The 27,957-nt window shown below is 36.4% G+C and overlaps 2 protein-coding genes across 9 annotated transcripts in view; one reads left to right on the forward strand and one right to left on the reverse strand.

The window, feature by feature from the left end:
• Nucleotides 1–606: 606 nt before the first annotated feature.
• On the reverse strand, nucleotides 607–22,364 carry PPWD1 (peptidylprolyl isomerase domain and WD repeat containing 1). 2 transcript variants are annotated; one of them, XM_039255531.1, is made up of 11 exons: nucleotides 22,168–22,364; nucleotides 17,175–17,277; nucleotides 16,355–16,455; nucleotides 16,086–16,206; nucleotides 13,849–14,296; nucleotides 9,184–9,374; nucleotides 8,167–8,356; nucleotides 4,532–4,713; nucleotides 2,536–2,617; nucleotides 1,908–2,090; nucleotides 607–911 (listed from the first exon to the last, which is right to left on the reverse strand). In XM_039255531.1, exons 1-11 carry the CDS (start codon nucleotides 22,361–22,363, stop codon nucleotides 768–770), a joined length of 1,941 nt encoding a protein of 646 aa, XP_039111462.1. In that variant the 5' UTR covers nucleotide 22,364; the 3' UTR covers nucleotides 607–767. The 2 variants fall into 2 exon arrangements, with proteins under 2 accessions (XP_039111462.1, XP_039111463.1); XM_039255532.1 differs by lacking the exon at nucleotides 22,168–22,364 and having other exon boundaries at nucleotides 16,086–16,108; nucleotides 16,430–16,455; nucleotides 17,175–17,226.
• A 156-nt stretch (nucleotides 22,365–22,520) lies between these two features.
• CENPK (centromere protein K) overlaps nucleotides 22,521–27,957 on the forward strand; it is a 44,793-nt gene continuing 39,356 nt past the window's right edge. For 3 of the 7 annotated variants that reach the window (XM_039255501.1, XM_039255508.1, XM_039255503.1), the window contains exons 1-2: nucleotides 22,521–22,582; nucleotides 22,807–22,993. The gene's annotated coding sequence lies outside the window, so the exon portion shown is untranslated. The other 4 variants (XM_039255502.1, XM_039255505.1, XM_039255504.1 and 1 more) reach the window with 4 other exon arrangements.

The raw sequence follows: 27,957 nt of genomic DNA on the forward strand, positions 1-27,957 counted from the left end.
CTGTCTCTCAAAAAATAAATAAATACTAAAAAACAAAACAACAGTTATGAAGTCAGGAGAGTAAGGGAAGAAGAAAATGAAATCAATAGAAGTTTTTGAACTTACACTGTTTTATTGCTCGAATTTCTACTAAGTGCTCCATTATTAGCTATTAAAAGTTTTACTTAATATATACTTTCTTGATGGCATATTTGGTAATGTAAGAAAAGACACTATTAACTTCAGGACAGAAAATTGGAATTTAACTATATTAGGAAAATAATGTATAAATATTAAATGAACTTGTATATAAAACCAAGGACTAAGTATTCATTTATTTGGATTCTTAGATTTAAACACTAGCTATAATACTCATTTAAATGTGACTTACACTGTAACTACAGGATAAGTTATTTCTAAATCTTTAATAAACTACAAATTTGTATTTACTAAAGTTGTATTTACCACTACTTACTATTTTTAATAGTGATTAAAACGTAAAATTATTTGGCATGAAACAAAAACCTAAGAAAAGAAAGGAAGTGGATTCTGGTACCCAAATTTAGTCCATTTCAGTTTTATCACCTCCTAGGATAAGAAATATTGTGAGAAAAATGAAAGGCAGGGTTTTAAAAAAGGTCCTTTAATGAAAAATATGAAAACATAATATTGCATCGTTGAAACATGATTTGGATGTTCAGCAAATCCTAAGATCTTCCTCTGTAAAATAACCCTGTGTTTAATATATGTGTATTTTTATTTATACATACAATGAAACAAACCTTATTTTACTTGACAGTAATATTTATGATGCTGACATCCTCATAGGGCTTATCTGTTTTGGGATTGACTTTGACATTGGAGATCCTCTGTACAACTTCCATTCCTTTAGTCACTCGTCCAAACACTGTGTGCTTATTATCAAGCCAAGGCTGCAGTGGAGGAGAAATGGAAAATCTTGGTAAACCCTGATTTCTTAAATCACACCCTGTGGGTGAGCAAATTATAGAGAATTTAAATTTATGCTTCATTTTTAATTTAATAAAAAGACATTTTAAGAGTGATTTCCTTGTTTATCTGAAAAAAATGTAACAGCATAGTATAATGTTTAATTAGATAGCTGCCTCTTTCAGACCAAATGGAGCTGAAAGATGTTTGCTAAAGGTAAGTTTTTTTGCATGGCTTAAAGAATTCTGGCTAAGGCTTTAAAAGTTCTCTGCAGAAATCAGACCTGCAAAAGAGACAGTTTGGAATTAAGTAGCATGTACTTTTGTAGTAGAGAGATGGGAACTCAAATGTGCGCTCTACTATTTACTTGATGTTTGGCAAGTTAATCATGTCTCACTCTTTGTATACTCATCTGGTTTTTAAAACTGGGTATGGTGATACTAGAAGTATTGTGAATATTATTTTGTGCCTGATAGGTAGTAGTTATATTTTTTCTTCCTTGCATGGTGCTTAACTCCAAAAAACAGAATAGAATAATTTTTATAATTTTGTGTAACTACACAGCAACAGAGCTCAATATTTTTATACTGTATTTCATCAAATCTACAATGTTGCATTATGGGTTACATTCTAATATCAGAGATATTAAAATATAGAAAAAAGTCTTAAAATTGAGAATATACTCTAATCCCTACATTCTAAAGAAAATAGGCCCAGAATTGAAATAATTTGTTTTCTATTGTACAATTAGTAGTGACAAATGTGACTTAAACTCCAGAGTCCTGAGTTATGGGAGTATTGTTTTACAAAGTAAAATATGATTTGCTGGGTAATTTTATATTTTCTCATCTAAACTGTTTAATTTTTTTATATCGTGGCAGAAATAAATAATAGAGAATAATGCAGCTCTCTTTTACTGAATTCATTCTTTGATCATAACCTATGAATCTGTGGCTTATAGACAACACTGTTCTACTTACCGTTGGTACTACTGTTATAAAAAACTGGGATCCATTAGTATTTGATCCAGCATTGGCCATACTGAGTGTATATGGTCTGTCATGTCGTAATGTTGAATGAAATTCATCTTCAAATTCTCCTCCCCATATGCTTTCTCCTCCCATACCAGTACCTGTTGGATCTCCTGTTTGAATCATGAAGCCCTTAAGAGGAAGTATACAAAAAAAAAATCTTAATACACTGTCCTTTTCTATATGTACGTTTTGGGATCTTTTAATGTTTAAGTGTGTTATGTGTTCAATAAAATCTTAACTTTTTCTTTTTTAAAGTTTATTTATTTGAGAGAGAATGCACCAGTGGGGGATAGGCAGAGAGAGAGGGAGATCCTAAAAAGGCTTCACACCGTTGGCACAGAGCCTGATGTGGGCTCCAACCCATGAACTGTGAGCTGATGACCTGAGCCAACATCACAAGTTGGATGCTTTTAACCGAATGAGCCACCCAGGTGCCCCTTTCCTATTCCTTTCTAATAACCTGATAATTGTGAGACAGGAAGATTCCTTACGTTTAAACCTCGGGTTACGTTTAAACCTCTGGTTATGTAAAAACACACTATTCGTGAGTTCATATAAATTTTGTATAACTTACCTTAATTATACGGTGAAATGTATGTCCATTATAATAACCGTTTCTGCTGTGAACACAGAAGTTTTCCACTGTCTTCGGGCACCTAGTAAGATATAAGTTAAATATGAAATCCATTCAGAGCATCTTAAGACAGTTTTCTTTGTAGTTCTGCTTCCTAATAACGCTTGCATTACCTTCTGAATGTTTCAGAACAGTCTTTTTCCATAACTTCTTTTAATCTCAGGACAAGAAAGAGTTGAAAGATCATATAAGCCATAGTATACTAATATTGTTTACTATATTATCTTTAGGTCATGAATGATTATATTTGAGTTTGACAGTATTTAAATTTCAAAGTCATTTAGCAGTTTAAAAACTATAGCTACAGAACCTTAAGATATGTATATTAACTGCATATAGTAGGTTCAGTTCCTGGGAAAGATAATTTTCTCATAAAAACAATGTTATGCTACACTGACAGTTACTGATGAACGACCTACTCTCTGAAATGATATCCCCTAAATCTAATCAACTTTAAATGACAAACACACACTCAAAGTATGAAGCTTTCTAAATGTTAAGTAATCTCATGTGATGATTTAATAAGTACATGAAATGACTCTTAGAGCTGGGAATGTAAGGGAAATATGAAAGAATATTGCACCAAGTACATCAGGGAACAGGCTTAATAGTTGCTTGGGCTCTGAGCACTTAAAATTAGATGGTGCAGGTGTCTAGAACTGCCTAGTGCTTTGTTCAGTATCAAGGCACATTTAAAACACTCATTTACAAAATAAAGAAGTACTTTTTAAGTAAAAGGGGTTGTAAAAGATGACACTCTTTGTTTTTTGTTTTCATTTTTTTACAGACAGGGAGAGAGAATCCCAAGCAGGCTCCACATTCAGCAAGGAGCCTGACACATAGCTCAACCCCATGACCCTGGGATCATGACCTGAGCCAAAATCAAGAGTTGGATAGTCAAATGACTGAGTCACCCAGGCGCCCCAAAGATGTCACTTTTTGGATCAAGAATAGCCAAAGATATTGTATTTGGTATTGCACATTCATCTTGCAAACTTTTAAACTGTCCAGAATTCCTTTCTGCTTTTTTCAGTATGTTTTTTTCTTAGTTTATTTATTTATTTATTTGTATTTGAGAGAGAGGAAGAGAGTGTGCACAAGCAGGGGAGGGGAAGAGACACAGAATCTTAAGCAGGCTCCATGTTTAGTGCAGAGCCCAACATGGGGCTCGATCCCACAACTCTGGAATCATGACCTGAGTATAAATCCAGAGTTGGACACTCAACTGAATGAGCCACTCAGATGCCCCTTGTTGGAATTTTTAAAACCTATAGAAAGTACTGGAACTAAAGAAGTAGTGGAGGTCTAGGAAATGTAAGGAGGAAAAGGAATTATCCTCCCCTTAAGGATTTGCTCTGAGGGTAAAGCCAGTTATAACAAGCGAGCCATAAAATCTAGTTGGGATGCATAGTTAATGGTAATATACGTTTGTATGTTACTTTATACTTTACATCCAGCACTTTCACAGCCATTTGTTTTATATGCATAATAATAAACCTGTGAAGTATGAGTATATATATAAAATTACCCCATTTTCTAGAGGAACAGTTATCAGAAAGCTAAAGATAGATACTCTATCAAACACTTCAGTTCTTTAAAATTCCTCAAGTTGAGGGGCGCCTGGGTGGCTCAGTTGGTTAAATGGCCGACTTTGGCTTAGGTCATGGTTCATGGGTTCGAGCCGCCCACTGGGCTCTGTGCTGACAGCTCAGAGCCTGGAGCCAGCTTCAGATTTTGTCTCCCTCTCTCTTTGTCCCTTCCCTGCTCATGGTCTGTCTCTGTCTCTCAAAAACTGAATAAAAACATTTAAAAAAATTAAAAAGTAAATAAAAATAAAGTAAAATTTCTCAAGTTGAAATACAATTTTAAGTCACACAGTTTCTTCAAATAAACACATTTACAGTGGTGTTTATCTTAGACAGAAGACAGTACGTACTCAACAGGAAAAAGTTTGATATGAATGTCTCCCATGCTTGTGTGGATAATGGCACTATCTGAAACGCGTTTAGGTCCTTCAGCTTGAGTAGCTGCCATGACTTCTTCTTTAGAAGGTTTCTCATTAAAAACATCTCGGTCAGAATCTGCACTTTTTGTATCTTCTGGTTCTCGTTTGGTGAACTCAGAGGAAAATTAAAAGATAATGAATGAATTAAATTTTTCATTTGGTTAAAATTTTGTCAACAAAATTTCATTTCTATCTATGGTATTTGAGGAGAGTAAGAATTCACATCAGCATAAATCCATATTGCAGCAATCACTTCCTATCACAAAAGTAAAATACAGTTAAATTATTTTTACCTTGTCTAAAATGAAAACAATCCATACAATGAAGATATATGTTTTCAAATGGGATTTAATTTCTTTTTGGGTACACATTGAACAAGATGCACTTTTATTTGAGGTAGCATTCTGCCTCTGCCTACTAGTATTTTATAACCTGTCAACTGGTGCTTTTCACTAGTTTGCCTGGGTTTGAATTCCATTCTGCTACTTACTAGTTACATGATTTTGGCAAAATAAATTCATTTATTCCATTTCCTCATTCATAAATGGGGATAATAACTATCTCAAAATGGTACCTTTTGTGAAGATTCAATGAAGGGACATAAAATGTTCGGAGAATAGTGCCTAATATGTAAAAAGATACTATATGCATATTAATAATTGTTACTACAATGAGCAGAACCTGGTGCTAGGCAGGATGAGGATTCAAAGATGAATCAGTAATGTGTCTTGGGTATTTTTTTTCCTTACAAAGCCCCCATCTGTTCTATCTAAACTCTGAAGTATGGAAGAAAGAATGTAAATTTTGAGTGAAGTTATAGAAATTCCAGGATACCTCAGGATATAGGGAAAATTGAGAGAAATATTTCAGTTGTTAAAACTCTGGACTCCTCTGAGCCTGTTTTGTTGTTTTTGTTTTTGTTTTTCTTAATTTGACTTAATAAGTAGAAATCTCTTCTCCTGAGAAAGCTCTACGAAATATCAACTGAGTTCCAGGAAGGTAAAGCCAGTGTCCCAGGCCCTGTCTTGCCTAATGTCATTCCTCATCTACTTGGATAAATTCCAAATAAAGAAACAACCAAGCTAGGATCTTGTTGACCTATGTCTAATTATCCAATTTTCAAAGGAATGGCATTATCTGTTGTATTATTTACTTATATGAATTTTTTTTTTTTAATATTTTTATTTATTTCTAGGAGAGAGAGAGAGAGAGAGACAGCGTGAGCAGGGGAGGGTCAGAGAGAGGGAGACACAGACTCTGAAACAGGCTCCAGGCTCTGAGCTGGCAGTCAGCACAGAGCCCGACGCGGGGCTCGAACCCACGAACTGTGAGATCATGACCTAAGTGAAAGTCGGATGCTTAACCAACTAAGCCACCCAGGCGCCCCTATGAATTTTTAAAAAATGTTTTTATTTATTTCTGAGAGAGAGGGAGAGAGAGAGCGAGACAGCATGAGCAAGGGAGGGTCAGAGAGACAGGGAGACACAGAATCTGAGGCAGGCTCCAGGTTCTGAGCTGTCAGCACAGAGCCCGACGCAGGGCTCGAACCCACAAACCGTGAGATTGTGACCTGAAGTTGGATGCCCAACTGACTGAGCCACCCAGGTGCCCCTATTTATATGAATTTTTAAATAGGTATTTTAATTTAGCTCACATATTGAACTACTAAAGTTCAAATTTTGTAATATTTTGATATTGGATTTGAAAGGATAAGAAATTTACATATATGTATATACCATTTACTTTTGCTTACGAATATGTCTATCTAATAAAATGAAAGATAATTTTATGAACATGTTAGCTGTATAAAGATGCACAGTGACTTTTCTTCTTCAGTCTTTACAAGTAACATACGTGATTTAATCAATATGAAAGTAAACTTTAGGGGAAGAAAAAGTAACTTGTTACAGTGTTTTGATAAAGTGGACAGAAAATTAGTATATGTTTTTAGTATATACCAAGAATTAATTTTTAACTTCAAAACAGCTAAATTACATGTAAAAACAAGAAAAAATTCTTTCCTTTTTTAACAAATTAATATTTGTCATTATTTTTTTAGCAATGACTTTGAAAGTTTCTAAATAAAATTTTCATCTTAAAAGGATGTACCCATTTTCAGTTAAAAACTTGGCTGGGATAAACTGCTATTTCCTACATTAATCAAATGCTGGTAACCTGGATAGCTTCACAGCTACTTACAGTATATCAGATGAAAAAAATCGGTATACTAGAATGAGCCACACACTTTACCAAACCTGTGAATAGTGGAGAAAATATAATGCCCTGTATTTGAGAATTTTATATATTTTTTTGATTAAAAAACTTTTTTAAGTTTACTTATTTTTGAGAGACAGAGTGAGACAGAGTGTGAGCAGAGGAGGGGCAGAGAGAGAAGGAGACACAGAATCCAAAGCAGGCTCCTGGCTCTGAGCAAACATTCAGCACAGAGCCTGATGTGGGGCTCGAACCCATGAACTGTGAGATCATGACCTGAGCCTAAGTCAGATGCTCAAACGACTGAGCCAACCAGGCACCCCTTGAGGATTTCATATTATCTTAAGGAGGGGATGACAGAATCAGAGGTTTAAAAAAAAAAAAGAAAAAAGAAAAAAGAAAGTAAACTATTCCAAAAACTGTAACACATAGAGCACAACCAGGCATACCTAACTCAGACTTGATGTCAAGAGAAGGCTTCCAAGCTGAGATCTGATATAAGTAGGAACTGGGGACAGGTATGTGACTGGCAGAAGGAACAGCCTGTGCAAATGCATTGAGGTAAAAAGAACACTCAGCCATTGCAAACAGGATCAAGTTCAGTACAGTCAATGTAGCAAAGGAATTAAAATTAAGAAAGATAAATAGAAGAGCCAGCTAATATAGATAGTTGAGGAGCCATTAACGGGTTTTAGGCAGAGAAATATCCGAATTTGGAACTCAGTCTCTAACTAAAATGTGAAAGACAGAATGATAGAGTAGAGGTTTCCACACTTTAGATTTTTCTGCTTGGCAACAGTTAGGACACTGCTACTCCTAGATAGCTTAGGCAATTTGTTTCTGAGCCCAGTCTTAGTTAACATGTAAAGTACTTGCAAGTACTTGTAGTTCTCTAGAAAAAAAAAAATTGTCAGGAATATACACTTTTAAGGTAGCACCATTACAAGAGAGTTGAAAGGTAAAAAAAGAAATGAGCTTAGAGAAGCAAGTGTTCAGGAAAGATAAATCAAGAACAAAAGATGAAAAATAATCTTTTTTAGAATTTTTAAAACCCCAGAGCAAAACCTATTTTGGATACAATTACTACCATAACCACTTACTTCCTTACATCTTAGACAACACAAATAGTTACAGAAGCCAGGTTGAAAAATTTTCAAAACAGGAGGACAACAGTACAAAATCGAGTCCTAGTTAAAAATTATGAAATATTAATGTTTTCAGATGGTATTCTGGTTGTTTAGAAAGTATGCTATTATTGCCAACATTCCCTTCAGTTGAAAGCACAAGCTAAGAAAATAAACCTCCAACCAAATTTGAAGAATTAAGGCCCATTTCCTAGTATTTCCACATACCATGTAAAATCTATTCTTTTTGAAAGATGTACAAACTATTGTTGGGTCAGCCTGAATATTCTGAAGAACAGGATTTTCAGAAGCTTTCATTTCTATAGTAGTTGCAGCACGATGTTTTTTGGCTATTCCTTGGAACAAAGCCAACTGCATCACTCTAATATTTTCTTGCTTGCCTAAGATGCGCACACACCTGGAAAATACATTTTATAAAATAAAATTACCAGAAATAACTCTAATTATAAAAATTTTATAAAGGCTAGGAATCAATTATCCTTTAACCTTGTATAAAATAATTACTAAAAGTTTTTTTAAAAAGTATTTCCCTACCCACCCGTCCCCAAAGAGATTTATTTTAAATTGGCTGGAATTTTCAGGTTAAAAAAAATACAATCATTCATTCATAATTTTAACCTATCCCTATTACCTTAATCTTTTTGCAAGCCTTCAAAGATTCTATACTGAGAATAACTACAATATAAATTTGTTTATATGTGAGAATGTACAGCCCCAGGTTTTTTTCTTTAAAATATACTTTAAGTTCTTTTCATTTACATTCAGTGTTAGTATCTGATTGTAGCTATTCTGTACTAAAACCAAATGGACTGTTTGCACAAAAGGCTTATTGTGGTTTCATGCATTTTAACTTCTGATTTTATGTCTAGCAGGATGTAATGCTGAATTCTGTGGTTAAAATATTTGGCAACATTTAACATGAACCAGGCTAATTTAAATCAATAAGCAAAAGAGAGATTGAAACTTGTTAAAAAAAAAAAAAAACCTTGAAACTATGCATATCTTTTTTCCATTTCTTTTACAAACATGAGTGGAAACTTTTTACATAAGATTATAAACAACCAAAAGACCACAAAAAATCCAGTCAAAACATTTGGTTAAGTTTAGACATTTGGGACCATTCCACTTGTCTTGGAACAAACAAAACTCCCATTGTTTCCCTGAAGGAGGAAATGGTCCCCCATAAATGAATGCACTTCAAAAAAACGTCTCATTAAAGCTTACCGGTTTGTTTCTACATTTATAACTTTAATGCCTAGCATTGTTCCATATAGCACGAAGTGTCCAGTTTCATCAAAGACTATGTTAATTAATCTTACTGCATCCACCTTCTCCAACTCACGTTCGACAGCCATTCGTCGGCCAAATTCCATATCAGGGAGCTGTTGCCTCATCTGCTGCAGTTCAGTAAACATCTAGGAAGCAAACAAAAAAGTTACGTGATAAAGGGAATGAGAATTTAAATAGAAGCACAGTACACATTAAGAGCCACTGAAAGTTTGTATATTTATAGGTTACCTTAAAGAGGATTTTAAATACCATAAGCAGGAAACAAAAATACATTAGTAAGTTCAATTGTAAAAACAATAGCATATACACTGCTTCTTCTTAATAAAAAAAAGATCAGTTAATATAACTACTGTCTTCTGTACGAAAACAATATATCTGCTGCCTTTTATAAGAAACAGATTAGGAACAACTAGGTGGATCAGTAGGTTAAGCGTCTGACCGTTGATTTCGGCTCAGGTTATGATCTCATAGTTAGGAGATTGAGCTCCATATCTGGCTCTGTGTAGGGCTCCATACTGGGTGTGGAGTCTGCTTAAGATTCTCTCTCTCTCCCTCTGTCTCTGCCCCTCCGCTACTTGTGTTCTCTTCTTCTCATAAATAAATAAATAAATAAATAAATAAATAAAATGCTACAAACTAGTACTTTCCAATAGAAGTATAATGCAAACCAAGTATGCAATTTTATTTTTTATTTTTTTTTAAATTTTTAAATGTTTTTTATTTATTTCTAGGAGAGAGAGAGAGAGAGAGAGAGAGAGACAGCGTGAGATGGGGAGGGCCAGAGAGAGAGGCAGTCACAGATTGAAACAGGCTCCAGGCTCTGAGCTGACAGTCAGCACAGAGCCCGACGAAGGGCTCGAACCCACGAACCGCGAGATCATGACCTAAGCGAAAGTCGGACGCTTAACCGACTAAGCCACCCAGGCGCCCCCCAAGTATGTAATTTTAAATGATCTAGTAGCTACTTAAAGTAAAAAGAAACAAGTGAAATTAGTCTTAATAAGGTTTTATTCAACCCCATATATTCAAAATATAATCATTTAAACTTTATGCAATATTTAAAAATTGAGATAGAAGCACTTGGCTGGCTCAGTCAGTGGAGCATGTGTCTCTTGCTCTCAAGGTGGTAAGTTCGAGTCCCATGATGGGTACAGAGATTACTTAAAAATAAAACCTTAAAAAAAATGAGATAAACTTATATTCCATTTTTTTAGTTTAGCCTTTGAAATCCTATATTTTATACTTTCAGCCCATCTCAATTTGGACTAACCTCGTATCAAGTGCTCACTAGCTACGTGTGGTTGGTGGCTACTATATTGGACACTGTTAAGTACAGAGTATAAGGTCCCTGTAAAAGGATCATGGACGTGACATAACAAGCACTCAATTTTTGTTGAATGAATGAACTCTTATCATTTCATTAATTTATAACGATTTCATGATATTTTAGAAAATGTTTCAAGTTATTTTTATAGAGAACACAACATAGATTATCATTAGATAAATGTGATTTAGGGTAGATGAATATTTTTATGAGTGCTCTGTAGCTTATTCGGTTTTCTTCAGATATTTAACACAATTTTCAGATAAGCTCACATCTCAATTACTATGGATTATCACACTACCAACTTCCTCTCAATTAAGATCTTTCAGGTTTCCAGACATTTGGGGGATCAAACAGCAGGTCTCCACTGGAGATAAAAAGAAGCCAAACTATGTCCAATCTACTTATTTTCATGCTTGCATTAACTAGAAATCCCATTTTTACAGATATGGAAAGAACAATATACACAGTTCCATAAAAACAAAAGGAGGTATGTGTGTTAGGGAACAACATGAAGCAAAGGTCTTATGGGACAAATAAAAATCCTGGTGGTCATTAGGTTTTCTTATCTCCAGTCTCTGAGACTACTTGCTTATTCATATGCTAGAAATAGCCTGGCATTTTTATAGAGAGAGACCACTGATTATTTTACTAGAAAAGAATCATTTGCAAGACTTCAGGTTTGTAGACGGCCATCTGCCCGTGTGTATGTATTTCATACATGTTAATCCAACCTGATGAATACAGAAATATCTTTTTATAGTATTCTACTTTAATAGCAGGGCGTCTGTGATACCCAACTGTGCAGCATATGCATATCTCATTAACTGTGAGATTTCACTGATTTACTACCACTATCAATCTAACTAATTTACCTGGCATTTGTTTTTGTTGTTGTTCTGGACAACCTCTGTTATTCTGAATCTCAGCTTCTGTCATAAGCTTTACTATGAACCTCCTCTTATTTCAGCCCTCTTCAACATTTGTTGAAGTCAACAGTGAAGAAACAGAGTATTTGTGTTAAGAAATTAATATCCAGAGAGGCGCCTACGTGGCTCAGTCAGTTAAGTGTCTGACTGGCTCAGGTCATGATCTCACGGTTTGTGGGTTCGAGCCCCATGTTGGGCTCTGTGCTGACAGCTCGGAGCCTGAAGCCTGCTTTGGATTCTGTGTCTCCCTCTCTCTCTGGCCCTCCCCTGCTCATGCTCTGTTTCTCTCTGTCTCAATAATAAATAAACATAAAACTTAAAAAAAAAAATTAATATCCAGAGACCATGTTTTTAAATATTTCTTTGCTGAGAAATCTTCAAAGAGCTGCAAATTGGTAAAAGGCCTTTAAATTATATTTAAGTTGAACTAATACCTAGTTACCAGCCACCATTAATGAAAAAAAAAATCACAAAGACAGTTTTCTCCTATTCTTAAAAGTATAATTGAAAGCTATTCTCTTCCAAGAAGAAAATAAGTCAGGAGGATGATCTGACTAACAAAGAGATCTTCACATTTGTCTGAATTCATATTACTTCAGGCAGATAATCCACCCAACTTAAAGCCACTTGCTACCAAACAAGAGCGTCACTAATAAGAACAACAGAATTTAAGATCTTAATGCAAGGAATCTAATGTAAACTGGTTACTACCAACATTGTAGAATTGACACTATTATAAATAAAATAAACAGTACTGCTACAAAGGTTCAACCCACAGAATCAGAGGATTCAACATACCATTAGCAGTTAGAGAATACTTGCGGTAAACAGGTAATCAGACCCAATTTCCACAAAAAAGTTAACTTTGCATGGATAGAAAGTCTTGTTCTCCAAGTACATGCTTTAACAAATTCTTGTTAGCAGTAATTATGTGTTGCATATTATTTTTAGTGCTGGAGATACAAACATGAGCCAAAACAGGTAAGGGACCATAGATCACATAGAGTTTAGTCTACTATGCATTGATATGTAGTAATCAAAAATAAGATCATGCCAAATGCTCTAAGAGAAAATAAACAGAGTGATATTGAGTCACATTAAAAAAAAAAGTTGTCCTAGATTAGACAAATATTAAAGGAAGTGACCCTTTAAATGAGATTTGAAGGACACGTTCAACAGGTATGGAGGAGGAGTGATTCCAGGCAGCAGGAACAGCATAAGCAAAGGCCGTATGGTAGAAGACATGTTCAAGAAACTAAAATAAGGAATCAATGGCTAGTGTTAAGAGGAAGATAGAAAAGTGAGTGACAGTAGCCTAGAGTGGTAGGCAAAGGCCACAACAAGGCAGGCTGTGATTTTGGTCTTGATCCTAAGAACAATAAGAAGTCACTAAAAGGTTCAAAGAATGAAATGATCATATACGCGCTTAAAAAAATTGCTCTGGATGCAGTGTGGATAACCTTTTAGGAGGAAGCCCGAATATAGGCAGTAGGCCATGAGATAGTCCAGGCAAAAGATCATGAGCTACAGTAGTGACAGCTATGCTGAAAGGATATGGATAGGTTTTAAGTATATTTAGAAAGTAAAATTGACAGGACTCATGATGAATTAAACAGAGGGCTAAGGAAAAAGAATTAAGAAGTTTAGAATGACAAGGGTTTGTGGATTATGCAAGTAGATGGATACTGGTACCATTCATGAAGACAGTTAAGCAAAACAAAAAGAATAGCACCATGTCTATTCATAATAGTAACATGGAGAAATCAATTTGAGAGTAAGCATAGTAATAGACAGGAGTGGGGGCGCCTGGGTGGCTCAGTTGGTTAAGCATCCGACTTCAGCTCAGGTCAGGATCACATGGTTCGTGGATTCAAGCCCTGCGTAGGGCTCTGTGCTGACAGCTAGATCAGAGCCTGGAGCCTGCTTCAGATTCTGTGTCTCCCTCTCTCTCTGACCCTCCCCTGTTCACGCTGTCTCTCTCTCTCTCTCTCTCTCTCTCAGAAATAAATAAAAAACATTGGGAAAAAAAAAAAAGGATAGGAGTGGACAGAGTAAAAGGGGGCCCAGAGTGAGTTCTGAAGAGCTTAAGATGAGCTTACAAACAAAACTAAAAAAAAAACAAAAAAGCAAAACAAAACAAAAAAACCAGCCACATAAAAGAAGGATAATTGGCTCAGAAGAGATCACATCACAAAGAACATGGCAAGACAGATCAGTAATATTTTCAATGTGCTAAGAGAAAATAACCATCAATGTAAATATCTATATCCAAAAAAATACCTTTTAAGAAATAGCACAAAATACACTCAGAAAAGGAAATTCTCATTACATTTATATTGCACTTACACTTAGTGATTCATCAAAGACTCTCATGAGTTTTCCAGTTAAAAATCTGAAAATTCTAACTTTTCTATCAGAACCAATAGTAGCTATTTTCTTCCCATCAGGTGAAAAACATATGCTGGTTGGATAAGCCTTGCACTTGGCAAACTCATATAAATCTGTGTCGGTTTTATATTCCCAGTTCACATTTTTGGGGAACCTATATTCATGAGGAGGCCCAGTCCAGTATTCAATCATTCCAGACTTATCAGAAGACACTATTGCTTTGTAAACTGCATTCAGCCGTATCTGAGTAAGAGGTGATGTATGGAGTTTGTCAAAAATATGAAGTGGCTGGTTATCTCCTCGACCATCATAAATGAAAATTTTTCCTGTGCTCTTCTCTGAAGCAGCAACTGAAGATATGGCATCCCCTGGGCAATAGATCCACTCACACTGTCCAGGAAAATAGCTATAATAGTGAGGGGAAAAAAGAAGTCAGTACAACAAGTAAGCATCCTTACCCACTCTCACCACCAAAAAAAATGTCTTGACCAATGATTTTAGTTTTTGATTCCTTTATCTAAAGTAGCAGAGAGAAAGAAACTGGGGAGGAACAACTAAGAAAAGTTACTAATTTTTCTCTCTCTGACCTCATTAATATAATGGTAATAACCTCTGAGGATTTATCAGACCACAAAGAAAACTTCATATAGCAGATCATTTACTTCTCTCTTGGAAAGGTAAGAAAATCTCATCACGCCAGGGCCTTAAAATATTCCAGGGCATTGCCTTTTGGATCTCTATGTCTCAGTCTATTTTTAACTTATTTTTCAATAGGTTAGTATGTAACAGTATGGTTGATAAACCCATTCTTGAAATGTTTAAAATTAAAATATTTTAGTTATAAATATGATCAAAAGAAAAACATTTTGATATCACATTCTCATTATTTGCGACTCAATCTTAAAACTATAAAGTCTGAACATGCTGCCTGATAAAATATAAAAGAACTGAGACAGATTTAATCAAAACATCAAACTTACACACTCAAATGAGTGTTGTCTCCTTCAAAGCAGTTAGTTAAAGAAGTTACGCAGTTATTCCAATGTTGGTGCTGATGCTCAAAACTTTTTAGGACTCCTGTTTTAGAATTTCTACCAAAACTTAAGTAATATCCTCAAAGGTGGCAGAGATTCAACATTTACGAATAGATCTAATTTGTAAGAACACCTAAAATGTAGGTAAACAAAGCAGGGGAATAAGACAGATAATCAAAAGATATTTCTATTTGTAATCAAAAATAAGTTCTGATCATAAGTGATGAGACTGATTTCCTTTAGTGGCTCATCAACTGGTTTTGAAGGAAATTCCAAAAGAAGTCTTGCTATGTAATGAAATATTGTTCTCATTCCCCCACTGTTCATATCTTGCAGTTACTCAAGGTGATTGATCTGGAGATAATTAGAAGGTAATTAACGTTGAATGATGTCATAAGTGAGGAGCTCTAATTCCAGAGAAGGGAAAGAGGGATTTACCATTCCTCCTTCCATCTTGTCCCCAAAGAGAGCCCTCACCACAAACCAAACCCTGCTGGAATCTTGATCTTGTACTTTCCAACCTCCAGAACTCTTGAGAAAATAAATTTCCATTGGTTAAGCCACTCAACCTATAGTTTTTAATAATGGCAGTCTGAGCTAAGACAAGTCCTAAGACTTTTTGACAATGCTAGATTTTCAAGCTGACATTCATTTACATGTATATAAATTCAGTATGGTATCTTAAGAAAACATGCTTAAAACAAGGTATTCATCTCATTTCTGTACAGTCTATCCACATGGTGTGGATACTAATCCAATATACTTTATTAAATTTACCGATGAATCACCTCAATTCCAAAATGTACATAAGCCTTATAAGGGATAATACATATTACTGAAATAAGCAAAGCAAGGAAGTTAATTCTAAGTACCAGTAAATTAGACATGATGGATACTCATTAAGTAATGTTAAATGGATATAATGAATCCTTGTTATGATGCTGTTTAAAAATTTTTGGTGTGATTAACAAAAAAAACTCACAGCAGAAGCCTCCAAAGAGCATCATAACAAGAATTCCTCTCTACTTTTCCTAAGCAAAATTGAAAGGCACAGCTTTTAATGGAATGGCAATATATTTTGTTTAGACACATGTACAAAATGATGATAGTTTAAAAATTATTTCACTAAGTTAAAAATATATGTACTTTAAAAAGACTCACCCAAGCTTCAGCATATTGATCATGTCAAAGTTCACTACATCAAACACCTTCATTGCTTTATCATCACCCACAGAACAGAACAATGCTCCCTCAGAGCTAACTGCAATACTCTCAATAACTCCTATTTAAATAAATCAAAACATTCTAGTAAATACCAATGAAACAAATATGCATGATTCAAAGGAAAAAAAAACACTCAAAAAAAACTTTAACCAATATAATTTAAAACACATGTACACACACACGCACACACACAGTGAAATTCTTACCCAGGTGACTACGAAAATGTTTAACAAATTCAATTCCCTCTTCTATCTTTTTCCAGAACTTAACATGTCCATCATGACTGGCAGTAATAATAAAGTCTGTCCTGCATATATAAAATTATAAAAGTTAATTTGTAAAGCAGATCTATGAATGATTTACTACCCCAAAGCAATCATTCACTGAGAATCTTTGGCTCTTTCAAAATATTTTTATTTTTATATCTTCCTTTATGAAGGTCACCATGTGAAGGTAGACAGAATATGGCAAATTTTGTAGTTCTTTTCTGGATATCATAATAGTTGCTATGGCACTAACTTTAACCTCAAGAGCTAGCATCAAAGTTGTACTAGGACCCGATATTAAAAAAAATAAATTTCATCAGGAATTTCAGTAGACCTTACAACCCTTTAATGGTAAAATCACCCCGTAGGCAGTCTTTTCACATGGAAAACATACTCATTTTCAAAAGTTGATAACCAATGTACAGTTGTTTTGTATCGTATTCCAGATATCTGGTTAAGTATTAGTTAAGACTTTGTACGGAATAGTCTCCCCTTTAAGATATGTAAAAATAGAAACCATTTACTGAAACCTAGTATATGTCATGTATTCAGATACCTAACACATATTACCTTGAATGCATTCCTTGTAGGAAATAGGAAAGAATATGTAGGACTTCATTTAACTTAAACTATTATAGAACCTGTGGCATTAAACAGAAATCCATAGTATCCTAAAGGTACTTTTACAGATCCCCCTCAGAAAGGAAGCATTTTTTTAAAATATATTTTTAAGAATTAAAAAAAGATGTGTGAGACTTACTTGGTGCATACCACATGGGTGATAACATCTCTATGCATGTAACTGCGCTCATACATAGATGCACTGGGGAGATTTTCAAGATAGACTCTTTCAAACTCTAGAACTGAGGAAAAAAAGAAAAATTTATTTTATTTTTTAAAAAATGCTTTTATTTATTTCTGAGAGAGAGAGGGGGGCAGTGTGAGCAGGGGAGGGTCAGAGAGAGAGGGAAACACAGAATCCGAAGCAGGCTCCAGGCTCTGAGCTAGCTGTCAGCACAGAGCCCAACACGGGGCTCGAACTCACGAACTGTGAAACCATGACCTGAGCCAAAGATGGACACTCAACCGACTGAGCCACCCAGGCGCCCCAAGAAAAGTTTATTTTTAACTGGAACTCTATACTATTTTGTATTTTCTGTAAGAGTTTTCTAAATTCTATTTTCTATTGGGCACATAGGTGGCTCAGCTGTTAAGCATCTGACTTTGCCTCACGTCGTGATCTCACGGTTTGTGAGTTCGAGTCCCATGTTGGTTGAGCTCAAGCTCTGCTTTGGGTGAACATGAGTCCCACTTCCAGTAAACACGAGGCCCACTTTGGGTGAGCCCCACTTCTCTCTCTCCCTCCCTTTGTCCCTCCTGGGATTCTCTCTCTCTCTCTCTCTGCCCCTCCCTTTCTCTCCCATAAAAAATTCTATTTTCTAATAGATCTTCTTACATTTCTCTCAATTCATATGTAATGAAAAAAAATCCGGTCTGTTACTTATTTCATAGTAGTGAATAACACCATTATTTAGTTAGGCATGACAGGTCTCAGATATTGTATAGATGCTTAACTGCCCTCAGAACTTAACTGAGTGATTCTGGCTTCACATTAAGGCTCCATTAAAAAACCAAAAACCTGTGTGGCTCAATCGGTTAAGCATCTAACTTCGGCTGAAGTCATGATCTGACAGATCGTAGCTTTGAGCCCCGTGTCCGGCTCTGTGCTGACGAGATCAGAGCCTGGAGCCTGCTTCAGGTTGTGTCTTCCTTTCTCTCTCTGCTCCACTCTCACTTGTGCTCTTCCTCTCTCTCTCTCAAAAAAAAAGTAAACATTAAAAAAATTTTAAAAACCCAAAATCTTAAAAAGTTTCATGAAAGCATCACAACCATCTTTTTAACCATGTAGAGCCAATTATTAGTTCTAATTTAAATAACTAACAAGAGGCCAGTGGCCACCCTATGTGTGTGTATCTTTAAGGCACTAATCCTATTGGAGGTCACTGATAGTGGGGTTGAAGCAGATAAACATGATGAAATACTAAATAGGTTTTTGGAGCTGAGAAAGTCCTGGACTTCCCAACTTTTTCCAGGGGCAAAACATTTGTAAAAATGTTAAACCGAGGAAATAAGTCACTTCATTACAAGAGCCATGAACAATTTTACTAGCAAAAACTGACATTATATGTGTGTCTAATAAAATAATCCAATTATGGCCAAACATGCCTATAAAAAGTTGCTACAGGGGCGCCCAGGTAGCTCAGTTGCTTAAGTGATGTACTCTTGATTTTACCTCAGGTCACGATCTCACAGTTGTGGAATAGAAAGCCACATCTGGCTCGACAATAAGTGTGGAGACTGCCTGGGATTCTCTCTCTCCCTATGAGAGCATACACCTGCTCTCTCTCGCTTGCTCTCTCTCCAAAATACTGCTACATTACACATAATGAGATGTTTCATAGTTTTTCATAACTATTGTATAGCAGAGTCAAAGCTGTGCCCAATGAACTACTTTCCCTTCATCTTTAATAACAGAACCACCATTTTTATATGTGCAAACTGACAGTCAGCTATAAGAGGATCTTTCTCACCTTCTCCAGAATTAGGTGTGACCACGTGCCAATGAAATAGAAGTGTTGTGTGACAATCAAGAAGTCTCTTTCAAAACGTATTCCATTATACCCTTTCTCAGTCCTATACTTGGGAACTGGGATAAGACCACTGATTCTAATAATCACTCAGGACAAAGATGAGGGCCATATCCTAGTGATGTTAGGGCAGAAAGCTGCAAAGAGCCTGGGTCCCTTTGAAGCCTCCATACCAATCCTAGACTGTTTACTTTGGGACTTCTTTTATGCAGCTAATATAATCCTGCTACATATTCCATTTGCTGTTTGTTAGTTTACTTGAGCAGGTATTTACTGAAAACAACAAAACAGGTTACAAGGCACATGGACATAAATAAGGGACACATATAGTTCCTGTCTTTGAGAAACCATTTGGTTAATTAAAGGTAGTGTCATATAATAATTTATAATGTCTTTCTGAAAATGCATACAAAAATCCAGTGTCCAAAGAACACGTTAAAAGGAATGGCTCTTTTTCTAGAAAGCTAAATACCTGTCACACTCCTGTCTTTTTATTAAAAAAAAAATTGGGGTGTGTGTACCTGAGTGGCTCAGTCTGTTAAGCATCTGACTTCAACTTGGGTCATGATCTCAAGCCTAGTGGTGGGCTCTCTACTGACAGCTCAGAGCCTGGAGCCTGTCCCACTCACAATTGGTCTCTCTCTCTGTCTCAATTTTTTGAAAATTTAATAAATGTTTTTTATGCACTAGTGACCAAGTCAGTCAGGTGCCCCAAACTCCCTTTTAGATAGAATCTTCAATGATTATTTTTTGAACATTTCATACATGTTTTTAAATTTCAGATTTCAGGATGTCTGAGTGGCTCAGTCAGTCAAGCATCTGACTTTGGCTCAGGTTATGATCTTACAGTTCATCCATTCAAGCCCCAGCGGCAGGCTCTCTGCTGACAAGCTCAGAGCCTGGAGCCTGCTTCAGATTCTTTGCCCCTCCCTCGTTCTCTCTATCTCTCTCTAAAATAAATAAACATTAAAAAATTATAAGTTTCAGGTTTTTTTTCAAACTGAATACACTATTGACTAGCTTAAATACAATAAGCAGCTAGTTAAATGTAAACATTTTCACACCTAATTATTGCCGTCTGTCTCAATTAAGTTTGTAAGATCTATGTCTCTTAATACTAATATCAGCAGTTTGATATTTTTAATGTTTCCATAAAAAAGGATATGCAAACATATTCTACTACAACTATAAGAGCATTTACTCTGTAATATTCATTCATTCAATAAATACTTACTGAACACTTGTTCTGTGCAAAGCAGTGGAACAAAGCAGGCATGATCTTTGCTCTTATAAGCTTACAGTCTTTGCAGTGGTAAGAAACATTGCTCAGTCAAGAATGCATATGCAATCACAAAACGTATCAAGTGCAATGAGTTAGCTGCTATGGAAACATTTAACAGAAAGATCTAACTGTAAAAAAAGGTAACAGTTTAAGGGTGTCAATGTACAATGTTCAAAAAAGAAGCTTCTTCAAAATTTGGAAACGTAAAATTTGAAAGCTACCTGTAAACTCATGTGTTAAAAATTACCTTGGTGGGGTGCCTGGGTGGCTCAGTCCGTTAAGTGTCCGACTTCGGCTCAGGTCATGATCTCACAGTTCTTGGGTTCGAGCCCCAAGTCGGGCTCTGTGCTGATAGCTAGCTCAGAGCCTGGAGCCTGCTTCTGATTGTGTCTCACTCTCTCTCTGACCCTCCCCTGCTCACACTGTTTCTCTCTCTCAGAAAAAAAAAAAATATCCTGGAGTTATTATCAATTTTTTTTTTAACCCTTTACTCATTTTTGTGAAACAGAACGAGGGCCAGGGAGGGGCAGAGAGAGGGAGACACAGAATCCAAAGCAGGCTCCAGGCCCTTAACTGTCAGCACAGAGCCCGATGGGGGCTCGAACCCATGTGAGATCATGACCTGAGCCCAATGTCGGATGCTTAACCGACTGACCACTCAGGTGACTGAGATCAATGTTCTTTAGGAACCCAGCCCATACTGGAGAAATGACAGGTTTCTAAGAGGAGGTGTTAGTTGGAGATGAGTGCTAAAGTTGGGCAACAGTTCGCCAAGTGAAAAGAAGTGCGGGAAATAATTTCAGGTATACATCATAATATCCTGGTAGGCAGGCATTCAAAGAAGAAAAAGCACATATCGCATTCTCAAGTGTTTTAATATGGCTAGAGTACAGCATAAGGAAGAGAGCCAGGAAACAGAAGCAATGGGAATGTGCTGGTGAGGTAAGGAGAGATCATACCAAGAAGGACCTTGTATGGATGACAGGGAGTTTGGACTTTGATTTTAAAATGAGAAATCGCTGACAAATTTGAAGCACAAAGAGTGATAAAGTAAAATTTGACCTTACAGAAAAATCGTATTTTTATGGTTTTACACCAAGAAAGGCATTTTATAGAACAACTTTTGAAAACAAGAAAAACTTAACCTCCTTCCCTACCCTTTTTATTTGATAATACTTGGTCGCTATTCCACGAAAGTTGGAAAATACTTCAGGCCTTGGTATCTCTTGCGTGTGGTCTGAAAACCACAGACTGCCGGTTTTAGATGAGAAAATTGTGATCCAGGAAACTTCTGTAACTCTCCTGGGTCAGAAACTCATTACTGGAAGAGACAGGATTAAAATTATCTTTACCTACTCTTTACGATTCAAAACAGGCACTGCCATCTCGGCCCCTCTCCCGCGTGCGCCGAAAGACTAACTGCATCCCTGAAATAAAAGCCTTCGAGAGAACTGGACTCTGACGTTTGCTAAACTGGAGACAGAAATTCCAACCTAATGTGCCTGCTGTAGGGATTAAATGACAGGCGCCTAGCACATACCAAGTAGTGGCATAAGTTAGCTTTAGAATTTATTAGAAAACGTTATTTTAACACATCTGTGACTAACATTGTTAGATATCAGAAAAAGATGCTGTACTCAGCCCAAAGTATTATTTCGGGGAGACCGTGCAAGTAGAGAATGGCCAGAAAACAGAAGCTGACACTCCGTTCTGAGGGCAGAAAACCCCGCAATCACACACCATCTGATTTTTGGGTCTAGTTTGAAATTTCCCAGTCTGGGAAGCAGATTCCAACTCGCCCTGTGTCTATCGCTTGTAGCTACCTTTCCTCTTCTTGGCCAATGTCGCCTCTACAGGTAAAGGCCCAACCCAGCGCTCTTCATTTTCCTCTTCGTTCTCTTGGGCCATAGCCATAACCGCTGTCAGCTCTCTTTCGCTGAGTTCTCTTTTTTCCGGCTCCTCCGTGTCCCGGCGCCTTCTTCTTCTCAGCTGTGAATCGCTTCCACCTTCCGACGCCATGTTACCCGAGTTGTCAGACAAGGCGCGACACGCACAGCTCCGCTACCAATCAGCAAAGCGGCGCAACCTGTACGTCAGTGGCCGAGCGAGGTTCGGGATTGGCTGGGGTGAGCTAGAGCAGATCCAATCAGCAAGCAGCGCGCGCTCGGGTCCTAGGCCGGGAAGTCCCGTGTATGCCGGCCTGAGGTGACCTGTAGTCAGTGGCTCTGTGGTGAAGAGGTGGGTAAGGGAGAGCGCCTTAAACGGTTGAAATTTGGAAGGCTCCCAGGATATAGAACTGTAGCCCGGATGGTGAGACCCTTACCTCACGGGAACTGGATTCTGGGCGTCCCGCCAGGCCCTGTGGCCCGCTCTTTTCCCGCTCTAGAACTCGATGGGTTAGGGGGAAATGACCGAGGGGCAGGTAACCGAAGGAAGTGACTAACTTGCGGGCCTCCCTTCAGGTGCTCCAAACTGTCTTCTTCCCTGAGCGTCTTGATTCTCCCACACGCGAAGGGGTGGTGAGCGCATCTTACTGGTTTCTAGGGAGAGAGAGAGAGAGAGAAAGGAGAAAGAAAGAAAGAACGAACCAGCTGGGTCAAGAAACCCAAGGATACGTGGTAGGACCATTACCCCTCTGCCATCGTCCAGGTCTGTGCTTTCATGTCTTTTAAAAAAAATTTTTTTTAATGTTTTATTTATTTCTAGGAGAGAGAGAGAGAGAGAGAGACAGCGTGAGCAGGGGAGGGTCAGAGAGAGAGGGAGTCACAGACTGAAACAGGCTCCAGGCTCTGAGCTGGCAGTCAGCACAGAGCCCGACGCGGGGCTCGAACCCACGAACCGCGAGATCAAGACCTAAGCGAAAGTCGGACGCTTAACCGACTAAGCCACCCAGGCGCCTCTTTGTGCTTTCATGTCTTAACGGCCTTCTCGACAGCTCTCTTCTTTAGATAAATAAACAAAGGAGGGGAGAAAAAATTATTGTGGTAAAAACCACATAACAAGGACACCTGGATGGCTCAGTCTGACTTCGGCTCAGGTCATTATCTCACAGTCCTGGGTTCGAGGCTCGCGTCGGGCTCTGTGCTGACAGCTCGGAGCCTGGAACCTGCTTCAGATTCTGTGTCTCCCTCTCTCTCTGCCCCTCCTCTGCTCACTCTCTGTCTCTCAAAATAAAATAAAGGCATAATAAAAATAAAAACACATAACAATTACTATCTTCCCCCCTTTTAAAATTGAGGTATTATTCATAAACAACATTGTATAGTTGACCTTTGAACAAAAGGAGAGCCGAGTGGTTAGGGGCACATCTCTCCCCTCCCCCATACTTTGGAAAATCAACGTATAACTTAGGATCCTCCCCTAAGATTTACTAATAGCTTGTTGTTGATCCAAAGCCTTATCCATAACATAAACAGGCTATTAACATATTTTATATTAATATGTATTACATACTGTATTCTTCCAATAAATCTAAAGAAAACAAAATGTTATTAGGAAAATCATAAGAGAAATACGTTTTCAGTACTGTATGTGTATTTACTGGGGAAAAAAAAAAAAAATCCTTGTCTCAGTGGACCAGAGTAGTTCAATACTTGTGTTGTTCAGGGTCAGCTGTATTAGTTTAGGTGGACAACAGAATGATTGGATATTTGTATGTATAGTATTTCAAAATGATCACCACAGTAAATCTCAATAATATCTATCACTGTGACAGAATTTTTTTTCCCTCTGTGATGAGAGCTGTTAAGACCTACTGTCTTAGGAACTTTAAAATATCTGACTCAGTATTATTAACTATAGTCGCTATGTTTTATAGGTGAAAGTTTGCACCTTCTCACTGGCCCCCTTGACCCATTTTGCCCTCGTCCAAATCTGCCTCTGGCAACTACCAGTCTATTCTTTGTGTCTCGAGCTTGGTTTTCTTTCTTTTCTTTTTTTTCTTTTCTTCTCTATTCTTTTCCCTCAGCAATCCACCTATAAATGAAATCATTTGATAATTGTCTTGCTCTGACTTATTTCATCTAGCATAATGCCCCTGAGGTCCACCCTTGTTATTGCAAATGGCAAAATTTCATTCTTTTTTATGGCTGAATAATATTTCTGTGTGTGTGTGTTTACACATGCCACATTTCCTTTACCCCGTCATTTGTCTATGAACACTTAGTTTGTTTCCATATCTTGGCTATTGTAAAATAATGCTGCAGTGAACACAGGGATTGAGGTGCATATATCTTTGATTTAGTGTTTTCACTTTCTTCAGATAAATATCAGGAAGAGGAATTGCTGGATCATATGGTAGTTCTATTTTTAAGTGTTTGAGGAATATTCAAAATATTTTCTGTAGTGGCTGCACCCATTTACATTCCCACCAATAATGCATAAGGGTGCCCTTTTCTCTACATTCTCATCAACATTTATTATTTCTTGTGTTTTTGAAAATAGCCGTTCTAACAAGTGTGAGGTGAAATTGTGGTTTTGATTTGCATTTACCTGATGATTAGTGATGCTGAGCATCTTTGCATATACCTGTTGGTAATCTTTCTTCTTTGGAAAATGTCGGTTTAGATCCTCTGTCCATTATTTAATCGAGTTTTTTTTCTTTTGAGTTGTACGAGTTCTAATATATTTTGTATATTAACCCTTTATCAGATATATGATTTTCAAATCTTTTCTCCCATTCCAGTTTCATTTTATTGATGGTTCCCTTTGCTATGCAGAAACTTTTTAGTTTGTTGAATTCACATTTGTTTATTTTGTTGTTGTTGTTGCCTTTGGTTTTGGTGTCAAATCCCCTCAAAAAAATATCCCCAAGGAGTTTACTGCCTACATTTTCTTTTCGGAGTTTTGTGGTTTCAGGTCTTACATTCAAGTCTTTAATCCATTCTGAGTTAATATTTGTGTAAGGTGTAAGCTAGTGGTCCTGTTTGATTCTTTTGCATGTGGCTATCCAGTTTTTCCAGCACTTTTTATTGAAGAGACTGTTCTTTCCCTATTGTATATTCTTGGCTCCTTTGTTGTAAACTGACCATATATGTGTGGGTTTTTTCTAGGCTCTCTTTTCTATTGAATTCTATGTTTACAAAGACATTGAATACGACTTGTTCTTTAAATACAACTTGTCAAAATGACCTCCCTCCTGCTTTTTTTTTTTAAGTATATTTTTGAGAGAGAAAGAGAGAAAGCAGGGACAGGGCAGAGTGAGACAGAGGGGGAGACAGAATCAATCCCAAGCAGGCACCATGCTGTCAGTACAGAGCCCGATGCGGGGCTTGGGCTCACGAACCACAAGATCATTACCTGAGCTGAAACCAAGAGTTGGATGCTTAACTGATTGAGCCACCCAGGCAGCTCTAAAACGGGGTTTTCAAAAGGCTAATCAAAAGCCTCCTACTTGCCTATTTCAAACCAGATAAATTTCTTTACTTTTGGTTTGATGTGGCCATCAGATACAGGGAAGGGACTGCTCATAGTAAGCATTTTTAAAAGCATTTTATTTATTTATTTATTTGTTTGTTTGTTTATTTATTTATTTTAAAGGCTCCCAAGGCTCCCATTATTTGACCCATCCTGCCTAGCAAGACTCATTTCTTCTCTGCCTTCTACTCTAATCAGACTTTCTTTTGTGTTTCACAAGTTTGTCATGCTCATCCTTGCCTCGCAGTCTTAAGTTTTTAGTACCTCAAAAGGAGCCCCACAGGGAATCTATTCTTGGCTTTTACAGCTTCTCATCTGTTAGAGCCCATGACACGAATCATAAGAGTAATGATAATAATGATAATGGTAAGGAGCTAGTACTGTGTGCCAAGCAGTGTCTTTTGTTCTTCCAGGTAGATTTCTCTGATCTTATCTATCCTAAATCCTGAAAGCATATGTTGGTATAATTTAACACATAACAAAACTTTGACATTTGAAATTATATCAGGTATTTAGTTGACCATTTGTTTATATTTTCTCTCCTTAGTGAAAGTACAGACTCCATGCACACAGAGACTTGGTCACCTATGCAGCTATAGCATCTGACAAATGGCACACATTAAGCACATATTTGTCAGATAAATGAATACAGCTTAGAATTATATGGATACTTTCTATTATTTTATTTCATGTATATTTGTCTTTTTCTAATAATAGGATGAGTCTCTTTAATTTCTTATTACATCTTTTAAGTTTATATAGCGTAGTATCCCTAAATATAGCTATATTGTTCTTCAATAAATGACTGAGAAGTGGAATACTAACTGAGATCCTCAAAAGATTGACTTTCTCTCTTTCCAGAAAGGCAGATTTAAGGATACAAAATGTGGGAATGGGATAAAGTTTAACCTCTACATGCTTTAATTTATTTGTATTCTAATGCTGCATTGAACTTCCATTTCAGCTAATTTGTTGAACATCTATCCACATACATGTACACACAATTTCACATTTCTTTTGCATACTTATCATGTACTTTACTGATTAGTATTCTACAAAGTGGGGAAAGATCAATTTGCCCTTAATTTCTAACTTAAGGTATATTTAAAACATATTTATATCATGTTTGACTTTTTGTTTGAATATATATTCTAAAATTGTTAATGATTGTGTCTTTGTGAACTTAACTATATCATTTATGTATAGCAAGGAAGATGTTTAGTGTAAACATTTTTGTACACGGTATTAAATTATTTAGTCTTTTACTAGTTGACTTTAGATTGTTAATAGTAATGTTAATAGCTAATAATGGTATAACTTTATATGCTAACCACAGTTCTAAGAACTTTATATATATTAACTTATTTAATTATCATAACAATTTTATGAGATAATAGTATTATCCTCATTTTACAGGTAAGGAAACAGAAGCACAGGCAATTTAAGTGACTTGCCCAAAGTTACACAGTTTGTAAGTATTGAAGCCAGGATTTAAACCTAGACAGTCTGATTGTAGAGTTCAGACAAAGTTTTTCTGAGTAATGCTGTAGAAAGCATACCTGTGTAGACTAAAGCAAATATATCTATCTGTAGAATTACTCCTAGGAATAGAATTTCTGGGTCAGAAGTTAAATGCATTTAAAATTTTGATGACTATTGCTTATTATCTTACAAAGTGATTAGTTTATGAAGAGTACATTGCACTCATGAACAACATATGCCTCTTGTTCTGTGTTCTTCTCATATTGCTTCTTATCAAATTTTTCATTATTGCTAGTCTGGATAAAAAAAAATTTTTTTGCTTCGGATTCTCTGTCTCCCTCTTTCTCTGCCCCTCCCCTGTTCTCTCTCTCTCTCTCTCTCTGAAAATTAAATAAACATTAATTTTTTTTAAAATTTTTATGAATTTTTAAAAATTCATTTTTCTATAATTAAAGGATCTATCTCATTTTTTTTTAATTCCCCATTTTTGTCTTTTGCCCATTTCTCTTGGATTGTTTTTGTTATTTAGCTTTTTATTGCAAAATAAAATATAGATACAACAAAAACATAAAAATAAGTGTAAATTCCATGTTATTATAAGTGAACACCTTTATCACCATGCGGATCAAGAAAGAAAGCTTTGATAATTTCCTCAAAAGTTTCTCATTTGGCCCATCCTAATCACAGTTCTCTCCTGCCTTTTTCTCTCCCTTCTT

The sequence above is a fragment of the Hyaena hyaena genome, unplaced genomic scaffold (genome assembly GCF_003009895.1).
Source record: "Hyaena hyaena isolate Hyena2069 unplaced genomic scaffold, ASM300989v1 scaffold_530, whole genome shotgun sequence".
Taxonomy (NCBI): Eukaryota; Metazoa; Chordata; class Mammalia; order Carnivora; family Hyaenidae; genus Hyaena; species Hyaena hyaena.

What these genes read in the sequence shown, in the direction of transcription:
- PPWD1 (XM_039255531.1), bottom strand. Translation starts at nt 22,363, where the DNA reads ATGGCGTCGGAAGGTGGAAGCGATTCACAGCTGAGAAGAAGAAGGCGC. An exon ending in AAAAGAATAGATTTTACATG is followed by an intron (nt 4,714 to 8,166) that starts GTATGTGGAAAT and finishes TTTTCCTCTGAG; the next exon opens with TTCACCAAACGAGAACCAGA. An exon ending in ATCAAACTTTTTCCTGTTGA is followed by an intron (nt 2,618 to 4,531) that starts GTACGTACTGTC and finishes ATATCTTACTAG; the next exon opens with GTGCCCGAAGACAGTGGAAA.